At 43.0% G+C, this 20,736-nt stretch overlaps 2 protein-coding genes across 6 annotated transcripts in view; both read right to left on the bottom strand.

Annotated features, from left to right (window-relative positions):
• Positions 1–1,884: 1,884 nt before the first annotated feature.
• Positions 1,885–10,926, bottom strand: LOC111923844 (uncharacterized). 2 transcript variants are annotated; one of them, XM_086899951.1, is made up of 5 exons: positions 9,927–10,926; positions 5,715–9,820; positions 3,791–3,869; positions 2,766–2,930; positions 1,885–2,435 (listed from the first exon to the last, which is right to left on the bottom strand). In XM_086899951.1, the coding sequence occupies exons 1-2, from the start codon at positions 10,836–10,838 to the stop codon at positions 9,764–9,766; spliced, it is 969 nt and encodes a 322-aa protein (XP_086756077.1). In that variant the 5' UTR covers positions 10,839–10,926; the 3' UTR covers positions 1,885–2,435; positions 2,766–2,930; positions 3,791–3,869; positions 5,715–9,763. The 2 variants fall into 2 exon arrangements, with proteins under 2 accessions (XP_086756077.1, XP_086756085.1); XM_086899959.1 differs by lacking the exons at positions 1,885–2,435; positions 2,766–2,930; positions 3,791–3,869 and having other exon boundaries at positions 4,650–8,013; positions 9,692–9,820.
• Positions 10,927–14,082: 3,156 nt separating this feature from the next.
• MYLK4 (myosin light chain kinase family member 4) overlaps positions 14,083–20,736 on the bottom strand; it is an 82,084-nt gene continuing 75,430 nt past the window's right edge. For 3 of the 4 annotated variants that reach the window (XM_086899900.1, XM_086899906.1, XM_023919779.2), the window contains one exon: positions 14,083–19,160. Coding sequence is in view for 1 of the 4 variants with exons in the window: in XM_023919780.2 (XP_023775548.1) it covers position 19,160 (1 nt within the window). In the remaining 3 variants the exon portion in view is untranslated. The remainder of the gene's footprint in view (positions 19,161–20,736) is intronic. The other variant, XM_023919780.2, reaches the window with a different exon arrangement.

Raw genomic sequence — 20,736 nt, 5'->3', positions numbered from 1 at the left:
CTTCCTATTTGTTCAGCAACACACTTAATTCCATATTCATTTCAGCTTTCAGTGTACAAAGCCCTGTCATACTTTTCAGAGTATAATTGTGCTGTCCAGATCCTTAGAAACATGCCTTTTCTTTTCCTGTCACCCCAGTGCATTAAGTAACAGCTTTCAGGCAGAGAGCATGCCATAAAATACAGCATTCTGTTCTGCTAAATATTTTGGTGATTATCTCAGATCTAAAAGCAGCTTTGGCTTCAACCTTTGGTTATAGACTGCTCTCTATTGCCTCTGCATTGTAGAAACAACATTTGCCCTGTTCCCTTGGTAAATAGTTTTTTGTAGTTTTGTCCCATTACATTTTAACTTTTTGCCACAGAGTTTGCAGAAATGACCGTGAAAAGAACATTTCTTAAGAGCTTCTTAAGTGATAGACTTGGAAAATAAGCCTTCACATGTTGCAAAAATTGGAAGGTAAAGAGAGAAAGGGCATGCTTTGGGCAAGCTCCTTCAGCAGGATGGGAATATTTTGTGGTAAACTGTCATTTTTATCTGAGGTATTTTAGGCCAGACAGCTACAGCTGCTGTCAAAGAGAAAATCTCCTCATTTCTGCTGGTCTCGCAACTTTGGCAAACATGTATTTTCTCCTGCCAGTAAAGCCAAGGGTTCTTCCAGAGGGCACTGCTGATCTAGAGGGCAAAGCTATATATAATGTTTTTTGGTATGTCATGATATGTTGGTCCTAAGGGAACCCAAGCATCCAGGAAAGACTGAAGTTAGAAACGTGGGTGGAAGCTTTGCAGCCCACAGATATTTCTAAGTCCAAATGACATCCTGAGGAAGTGAGTCTGGAAAGAGGCTGTTCTCTTTCCCAGCTATTAACAGCAGTATGTGCTTTGCAGAACCATTCATGCACCAGAAATGCAATCACTTATCAGAGATGAAGGCTATTTAATCTATTAAGGAATGCAGCCTTTGGATTAATGCACAGCATGCTGCTGATACTCCCTCTCCAAACATAATGTATTGCTGCCATAAATGGTGAAATTGGACAAGACAGATTGAGACTTGCAGCGTAACTCCTGCCAGACGGATTTGGGGTTTGTGTAGCCACCCACACTGAAAAGAGCACCCTTGGTCCCTCAGATGTTTTAGGTACAGTTGGAGCAGTGGGGACATTTACAGCTTTTGTATGTTAGTGTCTCATCTCTCTGCCTGCCAGGGAGAATGAATGAACAGCGGAAAGCAACAAAATGAGGGAAAATGCAAAAATATCATCTGCAGCAGAACAAGTGGTGAAACACACTCATACCCTTTTTTAAAGTCACTGTGTTGAGAGGGGTCTGTAGCTATGCAGTTGGAGTCTGCAGAGGAGTGGACCTGTCACTGTGAGAAAGACAGGACTAGCACACATTCTACCTGGAAGACCTGGAATTATTTCAGATTAAGAGATTCAGAGCCAGTAAACCTGGTGAACTGGGGACAGGTTAGAAGAAAAGGTTTGGTTCTGAGCACCTTACCAACAACTGTAGTTATGTGCTCAGACATCCACAAAGCTGAGTCTTTTTTGGAGACTAGGTAACACCTAACTGTCAAAATTCACTGCTGACAGCAGCATTAGAAAGGGGGAGGACTTAAGAAAATTGGAAAATAAACTATCCCTTCTCCATTCCAGAGATGTCCAAAACTGAGATGAAGCCTCCTGGAAGGGCAGATCTTTATAATGCTATGTGTGCTTTATTAAGATTGTTTTCAGTACTTACGTTTTTCACAACAAGGATGTATCTTCAAAGGAAGTACCACCACCTATCTGCAAATGACTTAGTAACCTGTTAAAATTTAGCACTTCAGAAACTCTTACAGGAATAGCAGAGATTTTCTGATATCACAAAGAGAAACTCTGCATCAGAACAACATCTTGTTGTGACAGATGCTGCGCAACAAGTAGCTGGCTGATGCATATTTCAAAATGTTCTGGCCATTTATAGTGTGTCTTTTCAAAGATTTTCCAGCTGGTGCATTAACCCTTTACTTTCCTTTAGCTGCACTGTTCTCCTGCCTATTGTGGTCATTCTCCATCCTCCTGTTATGCTGTGGTAACATCTGCTGGTGGGGAAGCCTCTACTACAGTAAAAGATTCTCAAATACCAAGCAACCACTAAGCAACTTCCAGAGTCAGTTTAGCAAGCTACTTTAAAAAATAGTTCTACTAAATGCTTTTAGGTAGTGTAGATTTCAAACGAAAAAATTCATTCAGATCATACAAATAAACAACAGGGTAGGAAGATCAGTATGTTCCAGCAGAGGAATATAATTTATTTTCCCAGTCTCAACAATAATATTCAGTGTTCCAAAGATTTTTCTTATTAAATATTAAAACTTTTCTCTCTACAAGAAGAGTAGGTTTTTTGTTTCTTTTTTAATAATGTACAGGAGCAAGGCCAGAGACCTGGGAAGAAAGGAGAGTGGCATGTTAGTGCTGGAGTTGGGTGGTCAGGAAATTTTTATTGTGACTCACAATTTTCTATTTCTTACAAATGTGCCATTCTATAAGGCGATGCTCACAGAAACCATTCTGTGGATATAAGTGCATCAGTATGAAATCCAGTTTTCTTACATCAAAAGTTCAGAGACATGTCTGACTTAAGACATGAAAGGCTGTGTTCAGGTCAGGTACCTTTGCAATCATGAATATACCAAACTGTGTAAAAACTGAGGGACCATGAATCTTCCTTCACCAGACCTTATGCCAAGACAATGAATGCACTAAGGAACAAACCTGTATGGAGGAGAAGTGATTTCTGGTCGTTATGCAGACCCCTCCATCAGGCATGGGGTGGCTGGGCTGCAGACCAGTTTCTCCAATTTATCTTTGCTCAGGCTTTTCTGGCAGCAAAACTGGTGCAACATCAGAGGGCTCCTTCACACATCAGCACCTGCAGTTCTGAATGCAGTGGGAATTATTTCTTTTCTCCTCCCATGGATCAGACCCTCAGTCCCTCGGCTGCATCCCAAAGTCCCCAGGGGATTATTTCCCGCTGCCTCCTACATGTTTTAAATGATGTGGAAAGCAGTTTTCTATGTTTGCAGAAATGACAAAGGGAGCAGCTCTCAGACATGCCCAAGAGCTCGTATTGTAAAGACTGACTTGGTGCTCTTCCCAGCCACAGGTGTGGGTGGTTTTTTAGCAGGGAGGTGAGGCACGGGGAATTCAACAAACTCATCTGACTTCCTTTAGTTCAAACATTTCTTGTCAGGACTTATTGAGGGAAAATAAGTATTAAAAGAGCAAAAGCAGGAAAGGGCCATTTGGCTTATCTTGTTCACTTCCTGAAATCCAAACAAACTTTCAAAAAAATCCATATCACACCCTATCTATTCACCCTGTTTCCCTGCTCTGAGGATGGGAGAGTCTAGACAAATCTGGGCTTTGGAAAACCTTTGGAACTTTTTGGAAAATAGGTTCCAAATGTTTTGTTAAAGGCTGCGAACATGTTGGAAAACACTTGCTGGGGGGTTGAGGGAGGTTTTTTTGGATTATTTATTTGTTTTCACTCCAAGCACCATTGCCAAGAGCACAGGAGAGAGAGGCTGGGAGGTCTGAGCCGACAAGTGATTACTCACACAAGGCAGTCTCAGTGACTTCCCTGGACATCACTTGCCAGCAGTGACTCAGCCAGTATCACCAAAAGTCAGGAGCCAGCCCCAGTTGTTGGTGGTTCCATGTCAGGTGCTCTGCAAGAGCTCCTGCCCTTATCACTTTCACTCCAAGTTCTGGAGTGTGGTGTTGCAGTATTTACCCACCTGGCTGTGCCCTGTGGCTTCTCATTTACTGTGACATTTATCCATGTGGCTTTGCTTTTCGGCAGGAGATGTTTGGTCCCTGGAGGGAGAAGCAGTAGCTCTTATGTCCAGCTTGCACTGCCTGGAAGCCAGGTCTTCAGGCCTACACAAGTATTTCATTTCAAACAAGATGCCTGAAAGGCTGTGTGAACCTGGGATTTACTCTCTGGTGACACAGGGTGCATTTTAATTAGTGGATGACAATTTCTAGACCAGTGAAAGTCCAATTCTTCTTTACAAGTCAGATTCAACAACAACAACAACAACAACAACAACAACAACAACAACATTTTATATATATATATATATATAAAATATATATATATATGTATATATATATAAAAGAGCCATGTCAGAATTATCCACAGCAGTATTGGAGAGGTAAATTTCCTCAGAGTGTATGCCAAGATCTTCTCCCTGATCACCCCTCTGGCCTTCTGCTGTGGTTGCCAGCTAATAAATATATTTTCCTGTTCTTGATTCCCACCCTTCACAAATATCCTGTTCTTTCTCATGTCCTGAGGGAAGAAATACTCGAGAATGAGCCAGTCTTGTTGGGTCTCCTAGAAAACTTGTGGCTGCTAAGTTTATGCCATAAAATAGAGGCAGTCAGGGGAATCTCTTCAGTCCATGGAGATTTAATCGACAGCTCATGTAGCTAAGTGATGATAGTTGGGAGCCTTCATCACAGATTTGACTTCTTAATGTCTTAAGCCTTTCTTGTAAAAACCAGAGAATGATCATGTTCCATCCTAGCTAGGTTGAGGTGCTTTATCTAATCAGTCTTTCTGCTTAAACACAACAAAAATTAATAGGAGGATTTCTGAGTGCTATTACATCTCTCATCAACTTTTTAGTTTTATTTTAAACACTTGGAATGCAGAACATTTTTACCAGCTCCATAAGGTAATTCACAACTTGAGAAAAACCATCAGAAAAAACTCATGAGGCGATATGTCTGGGAGACCACCAGGATTAAAGGGAAAGTGTCACCAAGAAGGCAATATGCAGGAAGTTTTGAGCAGTTTCCAGTTAATATGAAAATCAACAATCATAACACCACATTGTGAGACCCTGAAGTAGCCCAACTCCTTTTATATTATTTAGCAGAGGCTAGATGGCTTTGGGGAAAAGTTAGCTCACACATTCCCCTGGAACACAGGCTGGGCTTTGGGAAAGTGTGGGAAACACATGTAAATGTTTTTCACACACCAGAGTATTTTACATTTAGAAGTGGAAGAAGAGAGAGTGAAACCATGGTGGGTGAATGGGTTTTGCTGTGCTTCTCAGATATCCAAACCCAAGACATCCTGGGGAACTTACAAGGAATCTTTCTCCAGTGGAACAAGGCCTAATATCTAGTTTGGCCATACAAAGTAACAAGTCTGGCTAGGTGCCCAAAAGTTTTGATTAAACTGTTAATAAATTAAGCCTAAAGAGCAGCCAAAAATCACATCTTGCTGCTGAAATTCATATTTGATTAAAAAAAAAAATCCTGTGGTTTGAAAGAGAAAGGAATGTTGTGCCAATTTAATGTTGTTCTTTGGACTGACACTTAATTGTCTCTTCAGGTGAGGTTCTTCTGTCACCTGGCCCTCACTAGGGCAGAGTGGAAAGGGGCACAGACCTCCCTGTTCTCCCCCTGGCCCCTCACCTGGCTCATGCCCTGCCACTTTTTGCATTAGCAAGCTACAACCCCGAGTGGACCATGCCTCATTTCAGACAGAGGAAGACAAATCCAAGGCTCTCAGCCAGTTTCTAGGGATTAACAGGCATAAATAGCCCTGGAAATGCCTGAAGCTCAACTGACTCCTAAAAAGGAACGAAAAAATGCAATCAAAGCCCCAACTCACTCTGTAAATTGTAGCACTAGCACAGAACTTACTTAAAGTTTCAAATTTGTGGTCCTCATGTTTAAAAAGAGGTCTTCCACTGAGCAAAAATATAGGAGATGTTTTTCCCATCTTGTAATGTATTCTTGACAGGAACAGAGATAGGATTATAGAGCAGAGCAGTCCAATACAAACTGTGGTCTCCAAAAAATCGAATCCCCAAACCTTGCACTGTGGGCCTTTCCTCTTTCCTGGCCAAAAACCCCTTTAGATGGATTGGCTTCTGAACACCCTTCATCTGGTAACAGAGATTTGGTCAGGTAGAGCTCACTGAATACCACAGAGGTGCCTTTTGACAGTTTAAGAAAGAAAGGGCTGGGGGAAAAAGGACAAACCCAGTTTTTGAAAGTAGGCAGAGGCAACCTGCCCCCTCCTGTAGACCACCACTTTTCACCTCAGAGCCAATCCTCTTGCACAAATATGACCAACCCAAAAAAGGTCAGGCTGGCAGAGCTTTAACTTTGGGACAAAGGGACACACTGGAGTTATGTTTTGCTGTTTTCTTTGGTTTCTTTGTTGAGAGGGTGGGTTATTTTGTTCCTCCTAGTCTGAGCTCCAGTGATTCATCCATCTCCAAATGTTGACATTTTAACCTGATACAAATCCCCCTGCCTAGCTTTCAGTCTTTTCCATTTTCAGTTCAGATTTCCCTTGTGGACTTGCAATTCACTCTCAGATCATTAATATCCTTTGCTGGCAAATCCCTCTCTATGTACAGAGGAGGAGTGCTTGCTGCCAAATGATCTTCCACCACCTTTTACTTCCAATGAGGAATGTAACCTCAGCTGCCTTTCAACATTTCCGGCTTCTATTTTTCTACCTATCATTCCTAGTTGCATAATGGCCACTTTACCTCAGTTATCAAGGTTCTTTATTACTGCTCACTCATTGCTGATGCTTGTCTGTAACCTCACTTTTCTAGAGGGTTGGCAGACAGGAGGCAAGACAGACTCAGGCCGCTGAGCACAGGCTTTTTTGAGGATCCAGGATGTGGCATAAGCCAAGAAAGCTCCCCCTCCTTCTGAAGAAATACGGACTGGGGGGAAAAAGAAAAAAAAATGAAGCAGCAAGCAACTCTCAAGAGCAATTTAAGCAGAATGAATGGGTCTTTGTTCTCTAGGGCAGGGTTTGCATTTATATTTGCTGTGTTAGCCACGGTTGTGATTTAATTGCACATCTTAATGACTTTTGGTGTTTCCCTTAAAGACCCAGAAGCTGGAATCAAGGGAGTCCATAAGGCCCTTTGCATTCATTCAGAGCAGAAGGTAAACTGTACTTTTACAACAAAGAGGAAGAAAATTCTCCCCAAAAGGCTCCAAAACCCAAAGGAAAATAAAGGAAATTGACATTTGTTGTTTTTAAGAAGTCTCAGAATCTTTAAGCCATTCTCAGGATTTTGGAAGGCATGATGCTTTGATGCTCAAAATTGACAATGCTGCCTTTATATTGAGTGTGCCACCATGCACAAATTTGCTCAAGACATTAGGAATAAAAGCTCATTCCATATGCTACACCAGCCCTTTCAACTTGTTCCTTGTTCTCATGATGCAAGTGGCAGCAAGGAGAGAAGACACTGCCCAATCTCACCTTTGCTGCCTTTGCCAGCTTTGCTAGTCAGACTCTCGTGACCTCTCACCACATACAAGGGAGCTGGTGTAAGCACACGCTGTACAGCAGGGAAATGTTTCAGTATTTAAGTGGGAAGACACGAACACAGGGTTGGGCTTCACAGGAGGATGAGGCCAATGAATGATCTTTCACTGTCCCTGGGTGAGATCCTTCCCTGCAGGAAGGAACCAGTGCAGCCAAAGGCCCTGACTCTGTTGAGCCAAATCATTGGTAATGCTGCTGTAACTTTGGTGGTGATCACTGTGGCATGAAGCATAGTGTAAGTGGTGACTTGTGTCCTCCTCCTTCTGCATCTAGTTTGGCACATTTGTAACTCTCTTCATCCTTTTGCTGTCCTTTACCCATTCATCTTTAACCAGAATTATTCCTGACCCAGTGCGTTCCTGGGGCTCACATTCACCTTTTTCAAGGGAGCTTTTTCAAAGGAGCCTCATTCCATGTCCATGCTACAGATTTTTGCTGGTCTCTGTCAGTGTGAGCTGGGTTGGCAATGACCTTCTGCCCAAGATCAGGTTCTTCTCAGAAAAGGCTGTGAAAAGCACACAGCAGTGGTGAAGCAGCACGCCTGGATGGCAGGGGTTGTGACAGTATGCATGTGTTGCCGTCAGCATCAGCAAATGTAGCTTGTTGAGACAGAAATGGAGAGGAGACGTGTGACCAAATCTGAAAGAGAAGTGGACTCAGGTCAACAACTTTACATGCCTGGTTTCCTGCTGCCTTTGGCTTGTCTGTCTGCTTGGACTGTAAACTATATAGGCAAAGGATTCTGTCTTAGCTATAGCTTGGAAGACCGGGATGAATGACAGCAGATGAATTTAGTCCCAGTTCTTTCATGACCTTACTTCTAAAAATACTGCTAAATCCTCAGGGCAAATAAGATACTGACAGGGTTCTTTGCTCATACCCCCATCAGCATCATGAGCTTCCAGGAAGTCAGATTCCTGACTTTTCTTAAGGCTGGATATTTTCTACCTTGCTCCCATACTGCCTGTGGATGCCTACCATCCCTTGACCCACACCAATAGAGCCTTGCCTGATTTATGCTGTATTTCCCTAACAAGTCTTCTCTGATAACTTTTTCTTCTTCTTCTTCTTCCTATTTAAACTTTGACTGAAAGAATATGTACCTCCAGTTTTTGGGGGACTGAGGTGAAAACCTTTGGACTGACCTGAGACACTGCTGTCACACAGGCTCTTAAACTGTTGTAGCAGTGTGGTTAACCAGATACCAAGGGCCTGACTGCAGGCTGGGAACTTCTGTCCTGGCTAGCAGGGAAAGCCAGGCACTGATAACCTGCAGGTCATAGCCAAAATTTAGTGACCTAACAACCAGTGAGGCTAATGATGATCAAGGATGGGGGAAGGGACAAGTGAGGAATTAAAAGGAAGAACCTCATGCTCCTGTTATAGCTGACACTGAGGTGACATTTCCTGGTTGGCTATGTTGCATTACAGTGCCTATAGAATAAAAATGGTTTTGGAAAACCAGCATATACATAAAAAAGAGACTTGTGAGAACTTATTTCATGTTCTGTGGTAAAAGGCAGGAAAAGACAACCCTACATTTTGTAAAGAGAGGGTGGAAGAGTGGGGGCTTGGACAGTCAGTCTGGAAGTACATAGGTGAGGAGGCATTTGCTAGCAGGGATTTGTTCAGTTTGGCAAATGAAAAGCAAGAACTAATGTCTAGAAGGTGAACAAAATCAGACAAAAGTAAGATTTTATTATTTTATTATTTTTTCAAATGTGCCACAGTGCAAGAAGAAATTGATTGGGGGAGGTCTTATGTCACTTAAGATCAGATGAAGCCATCACAAAGATCTCTGACCATGTAAATTCTGGTTCCAATTAATGAATAATCATTCAGCTTCCATATGAATAAAGAAATGATAACATTATGGAGCTTGAGACCTCCACTTTTGCTTTTTTCAAGACAGAAACAGGACTTCTGTGCACAGGGCAAAGGAAAAATGAGTGGATTAGTACACAGAGAACTAACCCTAGTAGTTGCCTAATTCTTTCACACCCCATTAGAGCCAGTAGAGAAGTACCCATGGTCTCACTTGATGAGTTCAGCTTCTTGCAGGCTCTTGTTCTCAACACACAAACCATATCCTATGTAGATTTCTATTTATAGCAGTAGTGTGCAAATTTCTTCATGTTTTCCTACTCCTGTCAGCTGATTCGCAGGTAAATCCTAAATCACATCAAATTTCTGTTTGTGTTCTGCAGGCGACCTGAAGCAGTGCTATTGCCAAAGGGAGAATGATGTAAAATGGCACTAAGGAAGGAGCACTCCCAGCTGCACTGTACATCTGCCCAGTCACCCCAGCCAGCCTCACATGGTGAAAACTCTCCAGCCTTCTTCTCATATCATGCCCCAGGCACTTCCCTGCATCCTTCTGCGTGGTGTGCTATGGACAGGCTAGGGATGGGGAGAGGTTAAAAACTGTGCTTTGCGCAGTTTCTCCCTGCAAATAAATAGTGTTTTATTAATCAGAGGCATTTTAAAGGTCACCCGCCTCCACACGCATCAGTGGACACGGTGGTGCCTAAGTGGGCTTTGGGAACACACACCAAGGCAGCCGGCTGGCAGCCCGGTGTGTGAGGGGTGTGAGGGGTGTGAGGGGTGTGAGGGGTGTGAGGGGTGTGAGGGGTGTGAGGGGTGTGAGGGGTGTGAGGGGTGTGAGGGGTGTGAGGGGTGTGGGGTGTGTGAGGTGTGTGAGGAGTGTGAGGTGTGTGAGGAGTGTGAGGTGTGTGAGGGGTGTGAGGGGTGTGAGGAGTGTGAGGTGTGTGAGGGGTGTGAGGGGTGTGGGGTGTGTGAGGTGTGTGAGGTGTGTGAGGTGTGTGGGGTGTGTGGGGTGTGAGGTGTGTGAGGGGTGTGAGGGGTGTGAGGGGTGTGAGGGGTGTGAGGGGTGTGAGGGGTGTGAGGTGTGGGAGGTGTGGGAGGGGTGTGAGGGGTGTGAGGTGTGTGAGGGGTGTGAGGTGTGTGAGGTGTGTGAGGGGTGTGGGGTGTGTGAGGGGTGTGAGGTGTGGGAGGTGTGTGAGGGGTGTGGGGTGTGTGAGGTGTGTGAGGGGTGTGAGGGGTGTGAGGGGTGTGAGGGGTGTGAGGGGTGTGAGGGGTGTGAGGTGTGGGAGGGGTGTGAGGGGTGTGAGGGGTGTGAGGGGTGTGAGGTGTGTGAAGGGTGTGAGGGGTGTGAGGGGTGTGAGGTGTGTGAGGGGTGTGAGGTGTGTGAGGTGTGTGAGGGGTGTGAGGTGTGTGAGGTGTGTGAGGGGTGTGAGGTGTGTGAGGGGTGTGAGGGGTGTGAGGGATGTGAGGGGTGTGAGGGGTGTGAGGTGCCTTCCCGAAGCATCCCCCGCGGAGACCAGGCAGGGGCCGCTGCCGCAGCTCCCGAACAGCAATGCTGGCCTCTGGTGGCCGCGACGGCCCCTTGCAGCTGTGTCACCAGCCCTTGCAGCGATGTCACCGGCCCCTTGCAGCGGTGTCATCAGCCCTTGCAGCAGTGTCGCCAGCCCCTGGCAGCTGTGTCACCAGCCCGGTGCTGCCATCACCGTGGGCCGGGCACCGCCCGCGCTGAGGGTCCCGGCCCCGGCAGGGCTGCGGAGGAACAGGCACCAGACCCGCACATGGCCCCTTGAAATCCTCCCCACCCCATCGCCTTCCCACTGACCGACTGACCGACTGACTGACTGACCGACTGACTGACTGACCGACTGACTGACTGACTGACTGACCAACTGACAGCTTCGGCCCCAGCTCAGGAAGGTGTCCACGGTCAGGACACAGCTTGCTGCTATTGCAGCAGTCGCTATTGCTTTTTGCTCTGACTACAAACGCATGTGGGACTAAGTCTAACATTTAGGGCGTCTGAATAGCTCTGAGACAGCACTTTCACCGTGGCAAAGATGAAAAAAAATCAGCAAACTCCTATTAGGAAGCTTCTTCCGGTCTGTGGAACGTGGGCATCTGCAGGGATTAAGAGCAGAGTAGATGAAAGCTCCTTGCAATGGGTATTTCTTAAGCCTGCAGAAGTGAACCGTAACAAAAAATAAAGCTAAAAGCAAAATGAAGAAACTTAGCAAATGTCAATGCCAGTTAAATATCTCCTTTCAGCGACCTGGTGGTTTGGCTTCCCCAGTGTTATCCATGACATGAGCTTTGTCGGTGAGGGATTAGAAACCCATTATGAACAGCCTGACAAAGCAGAGGGGTACAAGTAGCAGGTGACACGGCGATGCAGCAGGAATGCTCAGCTGACACAATGAGGCCACCACATTTTTGTGAGGCAAGACCCTGCCACCTGTCACTAAATTATCCCCAGCCCCTGAGACCACACAGACTGAAATGGGGTGAGCACATTCAAGGTTCAGAGCACGGGTGTCTTGGCACCCCCAATGTGAAAATATTCACGTTATTGGAGGACCGAGGTCGTTTGCCCTGCTCTGTTTACAGTGGTCAGATGTCACACCTACATAAGTTATGGAGATAAACAAAGATCAGAGTTCAAGAAACAGTGACTGGGCACCTAAAGCAAAGAGAGGACGTGCATGTAGATTAGCTGGTGAGGAGTGAGCAGCTCTGGAAAGAATGACTGTCACCTTGCCTTCCCCATCTCTGCCACAGTCACAGCTCCGTGTCCCCAAGAGGCAGCAGTGTGTTGAGCCCTGGGGGCAGCCTCACGCCCATGGTGGCAGTGCAGATGTCCACTGTGCACCCACTAAAGATGGGCATGAGCTGGAGGCGTGGGCTGGACACAGCCACAGGAGAGGCCCTGCCGGGCGTGGTGGCCCTGCTGCTGCACCCAGAAGAGCCTGCACTCCAAAGACAAGATGGCTCAGCTCCTGGATGAATTCCTACTTGCATGCAAGAGATGTGAGTCACCAGATGAAGTGATTTCCCCCCTCCCACTTCTTTTTGGATGAGGAGGCTTCAAGAGAGGAATTTTGAAATATCCAGTCTCTTTTCCAAAAGCTTTCATTAAAAAAGCCCATAAAGTTTCTCTGGAAAGTTTAGGAGGCCTTTAAAGAAAAAAAAAATTAAAATTAAAATTCGGTTTTATTGAATAAATGGGCAGCCCTGAAAATATTTAGAAAATTAAAATTAATTTGAAAATAATTAAAAATAAGAGAAGCTTAGTGTATTTTTCCAAGTTCTGGGTAATATTAAAATAGCATTAAAAAACTGCAAAGGAAATTTACTGTGAGCAGGTGTTTGAAATAATTGGGGAAGAAAAAGGGTAGACTATTAATTAATGAAGAATTATGAATGTCCCTTGTTGGATTTTTTTTTTCCTGTAGTCAACATATTTTTAACCACATGAACTTAGGGAGCAGATTTTAAAAGTGTGGAGTTGCTTTACAGACACATACAGGGAGCTGAGCATAATTTTAGCCCCTTTTATTTTATTTTTGCCAGCGGCATGCATTTAGCAGGAGCTGTTGAGAGGACCAAGGTACTACAACAAAGTCTTCCTCATCAGTTTTAACGCACAGATGTTAATATTTTTTGGACAAAAACTCCTGCACCAGGGTCAAAGGCACCGAAAGCTAAAACAGCTAAAACACAGCAACAGGTTTCAAGATGGGCAAATGATGAGCAAATGTTTAAGGCCTGGTCATGCACAGGAACTCACTCTGGGCTGTCACCCTGAAGGACTTTCAGACACCTACTGAACTCGCATGGGTCCTTTGTGGACAGATGCTGGAGCACAGGTTTTGCCTGGGCTCACCAGCTAACCTGGGCTCCCGTTGAAATGGCTGGTGGTCTTTGGGCTGCCTTGGGCAGCTGTAAAGGGGCAGCAGCTGCATGTCCTGTGCTTGGCTACTGTAAAATCCTTCTCTTGTTGAATCCTTCAGCCCCCAGGCTCTTCCAGCTGGATTGCGAAGGCTTTGTTCCATGTCAGCCAGCAGTACTGAGCTCTCTGGGGAATGAATGCAACCCTCTGGTTGATTTAACTTGCAGCTTATTCAGGAGGGTGTAGACTTAGATTTTACACCTGCAGACCTCAGGCTTATCAAATACAGGCTGGCATTAAATAAGAACCTTCCAGTGCAAGAAGCCAAAGCTGTTTCTGAAGTATGGTGCATGTCCCAAGTGCTGCAACCAGTGCTGTGAGTAAACCAGACAGAAAAAAGTTCTGCTTACTGAATATAAGCCAGCGTCCATCAGAGGCTGCTTCCTGGTTTCTTACCCTGTAACCTTTTTCTCAATTTTTACTCTTGCTCTTTATTTTTTCACTAGCCAGCCCACTTGAATTTTGATTTAACTCTTTGGGAAACAATAATTCTGATTCTGTACTGTTTTGGTAGTCGATGAACTCCTAGATGGCGTAAGGTTAAAGTGCAGCCCCCAGATGGCAATACTGAATAGGCCAGTGGTGCAAGTATGACAAATTAGGGAGAAAAGTACACCAGGTCTCTTGAGTAACCAAACACCAGAAATTTCAGTAATTTCTAATTTCCTCCTTAGTAACCTGGTCTTAAGGATTTCCAGCAAGACTGCAGTCAAGAGCACCTCAAGTCTCCCAGTTACTTGCAGGGAGAGACGAGGTTTTCTTACAAGGAGTGCAGACTGTGAGCCTGAGTCAACCTTTGACACAGGCACATTTGTTTCAATGGAAATTGCTTTTCTCTTCATGTATCTAGAGACAGCAGTTGGGAAAAAGGCCACGCTTCTTTCTGTCACTAATATAAATGACAGGCACATTAAATAGAGCGAACAAAAACCCTGGAGTAAACAAAATCAGCATTTATTCCTCATTCATCTTTTTACAAGATTGCTTCATTGTTTTCACAAAAGAACACATACCAGAGATACATGAGTTAATCTACAAAACCAGATATGCAAACCAAGGTGATAAGTACATGAAAATCCACATGCTTCATGATACAGTTGCCACATGCCTGTCTCTAAATGCAAGGGAAGCTGCTGTGGGGTGCACAAACATTAGTTCTGCCATACCAAAATGAGATCACTAACTCTAAAGACACACAGCTAAACAACGTATTTACAAAGCACTACCTCTACCAGTCTTCATCTAGGTTTGAAACAGGTAGTTAGTTGTTCAGCTACCAAGCCTTCATGGAAGGTGAAACAGTCTAGCACTCCTACATGGATTCACACAGTTTTTAGTTTTAGTCACAGGAGACACAAGAACAAGTATCTATCGCTGACAAAAGTGGTATGTGAAGATGCATCATCCTCCTGGAAGGAGTTTGGAGCATTGTTGCTCATTCATCAATTCATCACTACTCTGGGTGCAAAACTGCATCCATTACCAGGTATTAAAAGTCCAAAAACTAAGAATTGCCCTTCTCACTGGATCCAGCAGAACGGAATCCAATGTTTCTAGGTCTCCATCACTGGAGAGGAGCTGACAAACACCTTCTTTTCTCACAGCTCCTGGTGGGGGCCATTTTGCTGAAAGAGGCTGGCAGTGATTTATAGTGTCAGCATTAAACTGAAAATGCTAAAATAACTTGACTTTCACTGAAGCAATTTAACCACTGCAGAAAAACTGTTTCTTGATTGAGATTCCTTCCTTCACTGTTAAAAATATTAAGATTCTTTTTATTTTTACTGATCAGGACTGGTGCAAAGTAGATATTTTTGGCAGGAAGATGGGATTGTTAAACTGGGCTCTTCTACTACTCACATCACAAAAGGTGAATCTAGCACTTCCCTTATTTATTTCTGTGAGCTACCCTGTTATTCCTTGTTGGGATCAAGAATTTAGCTTGGCTTTAAGTTTATTCAACTTCTGACATTAGAGGGAATAACGAATTAAAAAGGATTTATTCTTGTAATCTCCAGAGTGGATTACCCAGGTTGCCAACTGCTTATGCTGTGAGGGTACCCAGAGGAGCTGCAGGCATTCAAAAACACGGACATGATAGTATGGATATCTTCCTACAGAAGAGGTTTTTACCCATTTCATAATCTTTATGATGTACAACATATAAAAACAGTTGAAAAACCACTGATGTCCCATCTTGTACCAAGTATATTTGCTTCTAATCTTGATGTCACACTTAGACTACTCTAGTATACCTGCTGCATCTATAGGAGTGGGAATAACAGTGTCCTGATTCTTATGAATGCCAGGTGATAGGTGCCATGTTCCTAGGATTTTATTTTTCAATTTTTACATGTCAGGAAGAATGCACAAAACAAGCACTGTATCTGGGTACTTGATCCCTCCCACTGCAACTGATGTTTCTATGCCACTCTTGAGGTACCTGCAGTCTGTCCGTGAGTATACAGCTAAATGGAATAACAGCAGCTAGAACAGTGCCTTTCACACCCAAACCTGCTCACAAGCACAGAAATTCAGTTTCCAAATGCAATCATGTAAGCCAATATGTATCAAAAAGTATAAGCAAACTCACACAGATGTAGGTGACTTATTAGAACCTAGTAGCCTTAGTATTATGATCTAGTAGAAAATAAATGATGATGTGTCAAAAAAATAATTTAACATAGTAGGCTTTAGCTATTAGTCATTACAGAACATATTTAAATCACTAAATCATAGAATAGTTTGAGTTGGACAGGGCCTTTAGAGGTCATCTAGTTCAACCTTCCTGCAATGAGAAATGAGGTCACCCACTTGATCAGGTTGCTTACAGCCCTGTCCAACTCACCCTTGAATGTTTCCAGAGGTAGGGCAAAGTAAAACCAAACTTGCATATGTGAGCATACACACAAAACAGCATGCTGCTCAAAGTGCAACGACACAATTAGGAAGCCATTAAAAAGAATCTGTCTCAAGCTATTATTTACTAAAATTACAACAGCTAGAAAAGATCACAAAATTACAGAATTTTTAGGGACCTCTGGAGATCATCCAGTCCAACCCCTCTGCCAAGGCAGGGTCACCTAAAGCAGGTGACACAGGAACACATCAAGGGAGATTTGGAATGTCTCCAGAGAGGGCGACTCCATGGGAGAGGGTTGCAACAGTGATCTCCCTGGGCAGCCTGTTTCACATGTTGAGGTGGATGCAGGACACAAATGAACATCTCTGGAGACATTTTTCTCAGGCACATCACAGCAGTGATGATTTGATCATCACATCACAGCACATCACAGCAGTATAATTTTTTACCCTCAGTGACCGTAAGGCCCTAGGTGATGTACCTCCCCTTTGACTCGGTGCTGCAGATCCAGCATCTGTGCAGCAAAAGGCAGAAGTGTGCTTAGTATTCTTTCATTCTCCACTGGAAACCTGCAGGCTCACTTGGGTTTAGCTCTGGGCACCAAATGGCACCTTCAGTCACTCCGGAGATTTGCTCAGTCCACCCTCCTCTGACTGTCCCTCCCTCAAGCTGACTGCCTACTGCAGGAACTGTTCCAAGAATGAAACAGTGGGACAATTTACAGACAAGGCTCTAGAGTGTGACCACCATTATCCATGTTATTAAGAATGGAAGTTCAGTGTCTTGATTGTGTTAGCACACTGCCTGGTTGCACAAGCCAGAGGTTGCTAAGGAGTCCCCTCCTCAACTCTTGCCTGAATTCTCAAGGTGGGGAAAATAAGTCCAGCTCTTCTATCCTCCCATGTGTTCCTATTTCTGACAGAGCACTGTACGGATGAACTTGGGGGATGTGCTCAACAGAGGCCACATTTACCAACAGCTCCTGGAGGATTTGTGGTTGACTCAGCGCAACACACTCTAACACTGGGCTGATCTTCCTGGCACTAAGCTCTTAATTATTACTCAGATGTATATATCAACAAATCCTCTTAATTCAACTGAGCAATGAAGCAGAAAAGACTGTAGTCACAGTATTATTTTAGTATAGTTAATAAGATTCAAAATTACATGCAATTTATCCTTGTAAAATCTACCAAAGGAAAAACAAAACCCTTATCCAATTCTACAATAATGGCACTAGAGTTCATAATGAGATCCTGTTATTCCAAAGGGTTTTGCTGAATTTTAGCCTGATCATTGAATTGCTTACTATACAAAAAGCTACAATATATTGAAGAGAGTCAGAACAGAAGTGGAAACTCCAGGCTTAACAGAAAGGCAATTTTTCTATTCATTTTGACCAGGCAAATGACAAGGTGACTAAAAACCAGCAGTTCAGCTTCTATCTAAAAGTCATATGCTCATTTTCTTGCTCTGAGACCTCTCAGTCTTTTCCCAAAGAAACTTCCATTTCTGCTTGTCAAAGTTTACTTAAGACTATAGATGAGGACTTGAAGGTGGCAGTGCTCTATATCGTATAAAAGTTACATGATGTGTCAGTACTCGCAACCTCTGGTGAAACACATCAGTATTAGTAAGATGTCACAGCTGTAAGAAGCCCAGTTCATTTACAGGAGCAGTCCTAAGGGATGTACTACAATGATTTCAAAACATTGGATCAAACTAGCTGTAGAGAGTGTGATGGTCATGATATCCCATTAATGGGCCCCCCTTTTTATTTCAAAATGAATGCTATCCAGAAAGGACAAAGGTGTGAGAAGCAATTCATTGCGTGGTGATGAATAATACTGTTTTGTCTTTATGTTGATCCCTTTTTAAAAAGACAGAATTAAATATATAAACATATGAAATGCTATATGAATGATAAATATATAGAGATAGATATGTTAATATGTGGTTTGATCAGAACTGAATTAAGCAAAGACAATGTAAAGACACCACAACAGCATGATTAAATAAAATACTCGTTACAATTTGCATTTATGTAGTTCAAAAACCAAGCAGTAAGAAAGCCATATACAGCAGGGAGTAAGTGTCATTACTTTAATGTTGGAGCCTTGGCAACTTAGATTCACTTAATGGTGAGCCATAATCAAAAAAATTCAGGTGAAAAATTCAGCTGTTCTGACTCCCATTTTTTTACCTAGTTAAGAATCAGAAAGGCTTGGGAGCAAGATAAGAAAACTTTAGAAATACAGAGTATTTTTACTTGAGCCTGTACTCAGAGGTTATAATGAGCAAAGCACTGACTCACCTCTTTGCCAGTGGCCCTAATCAGTTAAATTAGCATTAAAAAGATTCGCTGTTATAAAATCACCCTATTTAAAATAACTCTGAATTATACTTGCATTTTGGAGAACAGGGTCTGCACAGGTACAAGTGAATAGTGCCTTATTCTTTCTTGTTTAATTAATCCAAGTGTATTTACAGTGAGCAGTAATTCATCAGGCTAAAAAATCCTGAAATGTACCATATCACAGTTGCAGCAAATTCACCTATACACAAGGAAAGCCTCATTTCTCCCTTCCAGTGGTGTTACATTAACGTGGCTTTAACTCTGGTTGAGCTAATCCTTAACTCATTTTAGTGTGACAGGAAAAAGAACTTCCAATCTTCTATAGAAGGCAGCTTTAAATTTGTTGCAATTTTTTGTTTTTTCGGTTTTTTTTAAATTATTTTACTCCAGTGTCAAATGAACCTTGGCAACAGATATAGTGACAGATTGCCTTCTGGGCTTAGATGAGAAACAGTTAATTTTACATGATAATATAAACATTAAGGAGCCTTTGTTAAGTAAATGAGGATATAAGACTAGATAGAGAAAAGTTCATTATGAAACCAAGCTAATGTAGCACTTGCAGGCATGGAGAACATGCTGCTCCAGAAGAAACACGTTCCTGCAACCCAGAAAAATACTTTGCTTCTTTTAAAAGCTGAATTAAGAAGAAGCAGCTCCACAATGCTGGGACTTGTCCTGCAACTAAAGTGCTGTTGGTCCATTTAGTAGAAGTCTCAGTCATGGCAGGGGGGTAAAGCACCGAGACTGCTGATATTTTCAAATCTCTTAGCAGCAGTAACCACACAGCAGCTTTTCTGCAAAATAAACAGAACAAGAATCCAGTTAATTCAGCAGTATATTTTTTTTCATTTGGTTAAGTGTTCTGGGATGACCACATGGTGGTTTCTTTGAGCATAAAGAAAAGAAAGCAGCACTGAAGGTTCTTGCTTACAAAGAATTCTCACAGCCACCTTTTCTGTGAAATGTTTTATACAATATTAAAAAGACAAGGCCTCTTTGTTAAGAGGAGAATTGATCCTGGGAGTGTCTCTTTAAATGCAGCTACTCTGCTTTTTTTGCTTCTCTTGTCATACAGATCACAGTATGCAAAGGCATGATGCAGACCTCTCCATTTATTTGTGTAACCACTGCAAGCATTTATAATGCCAGGTCTAAATCAACTGGCACTTGAGTGCATTATTTTGGGTTAAGTGTGGTAACCATACTACTTGCCTGATAAAAATAGCTAAAGGGATTCTTTAAAACTAAAGCACAGCTATGACTTTAGATCCACTCATTAAGTAAACTCAAATAAACTCCAAAAAGAAAAACACACAGAGAGGAAATAACACTGCAAAAGCCAAAACCAGATTTTCCTGCAAGTTAGATCATGGGTAGGTTACTATGTTACAAAGCTATTAAAAGTTTATTTAAAAATAATTTTGACTGCTGTTGGACAGTCAATTTATCTTAAAGTTGACTTTGGTTGTAACAGAAAATTGTGTAATACAGTGCTTCCTGTGTTACAGAGGGAGGATTTTCACCATTTTGTTGTTGTGTTTGTGGCCACAAGTTAGTGGCTTGAAATAGGAAATCCAGATACAAACACTAATCTTGCAACAGGACTGGAAAACCTGTTTAGAAAACTACCATGTAGAAGCACACAGGTGAGTGGACCAAAGCTTCATGGAATCTGTCTCAGCACCAGTGAAGTGAGGGTGAATACGGAGAATCACAAAGAGGTATAAATTCCCACTGGATTTCTATGCCAGAAGTTGATGCCTAGATATTGTTACTGTATCAGGAAGTAACATGGCTTCAGAGAGTAAGTGGGATGTAAAAACGGTACCTTAGTCCTTACTGGCTTCTACTGTATCATGGAAAGGCATCTTCATGTCTCTGAAATATCTCATGTAAAGATCATTATCTTCTGTGTTACTACACTACACTGTATAAAATCTGCTCTAATCTTACTCAGAACAAAAATTTCAACCTCTCACAATACTCTGCTTTCCACATGTTCCTGGAAAAAACTTGTTGCAAAAAAAAGCCAATATATCACTTGTCCTACCAAGCAGATGATGGATGATGACACCACTAAAAATTTGCCTTTTGGCAAGTGGTGAAAGGTGGACTACTTTTATTTTGGCATCCTGTTGTTACTCATGACGCACTACTAAAAGGAAGCGGTTTTACAGAGTGTGTGTGTTCTCAGCCTAATTCATGTCTTGACCCTCCACTGAGTTTTGCCCAGAAATGGCCTTCAGAACGTTTGAGCATTTCCCCTGGTCCTTGAACAGAGCCACCAACTTCTGTGGTAGCTGGTGAAAGTGGCTATGAGAATTGGAGTATTGGTTTATGAGGATATTGCACCACCTGAGGCAGCACGAC

This window comes from Cyanistes caeruleus, chromosome 1, assembly GCF_971803275.1.
Source record: "Cyanistes caeruleus chromosome 1, bCyaCae1.hap1.1, whole genome shotgun sequence".
NCBI lineage: Eukaryota > Metazoa > Chordata > Aves > Passeriformes > Paridae > Cyanistes > Cyanistes caeruleus.
This window is presented reverse-complemented; position numbering and strand designations above follow the sequence as displayed.

Excerpts from the sequence above, each read along its gene's own strand:
- LOC111923844 (XM_086899951.1), bottom strand. The coding sequence starts at position 10,838 with ATGACACCGCTGCAAGGGGCCGGTGACATCGCTGCAAGGGCTGGTGAC. Across the intron at positions 9,821-9,926 it reads GCTGCCAGCCGGCTGCCTTG|GGAGAAACTGCGCAAAGCAC; the intron begins GTGTGTGTTCCC and ends ATTTATTTGCAG.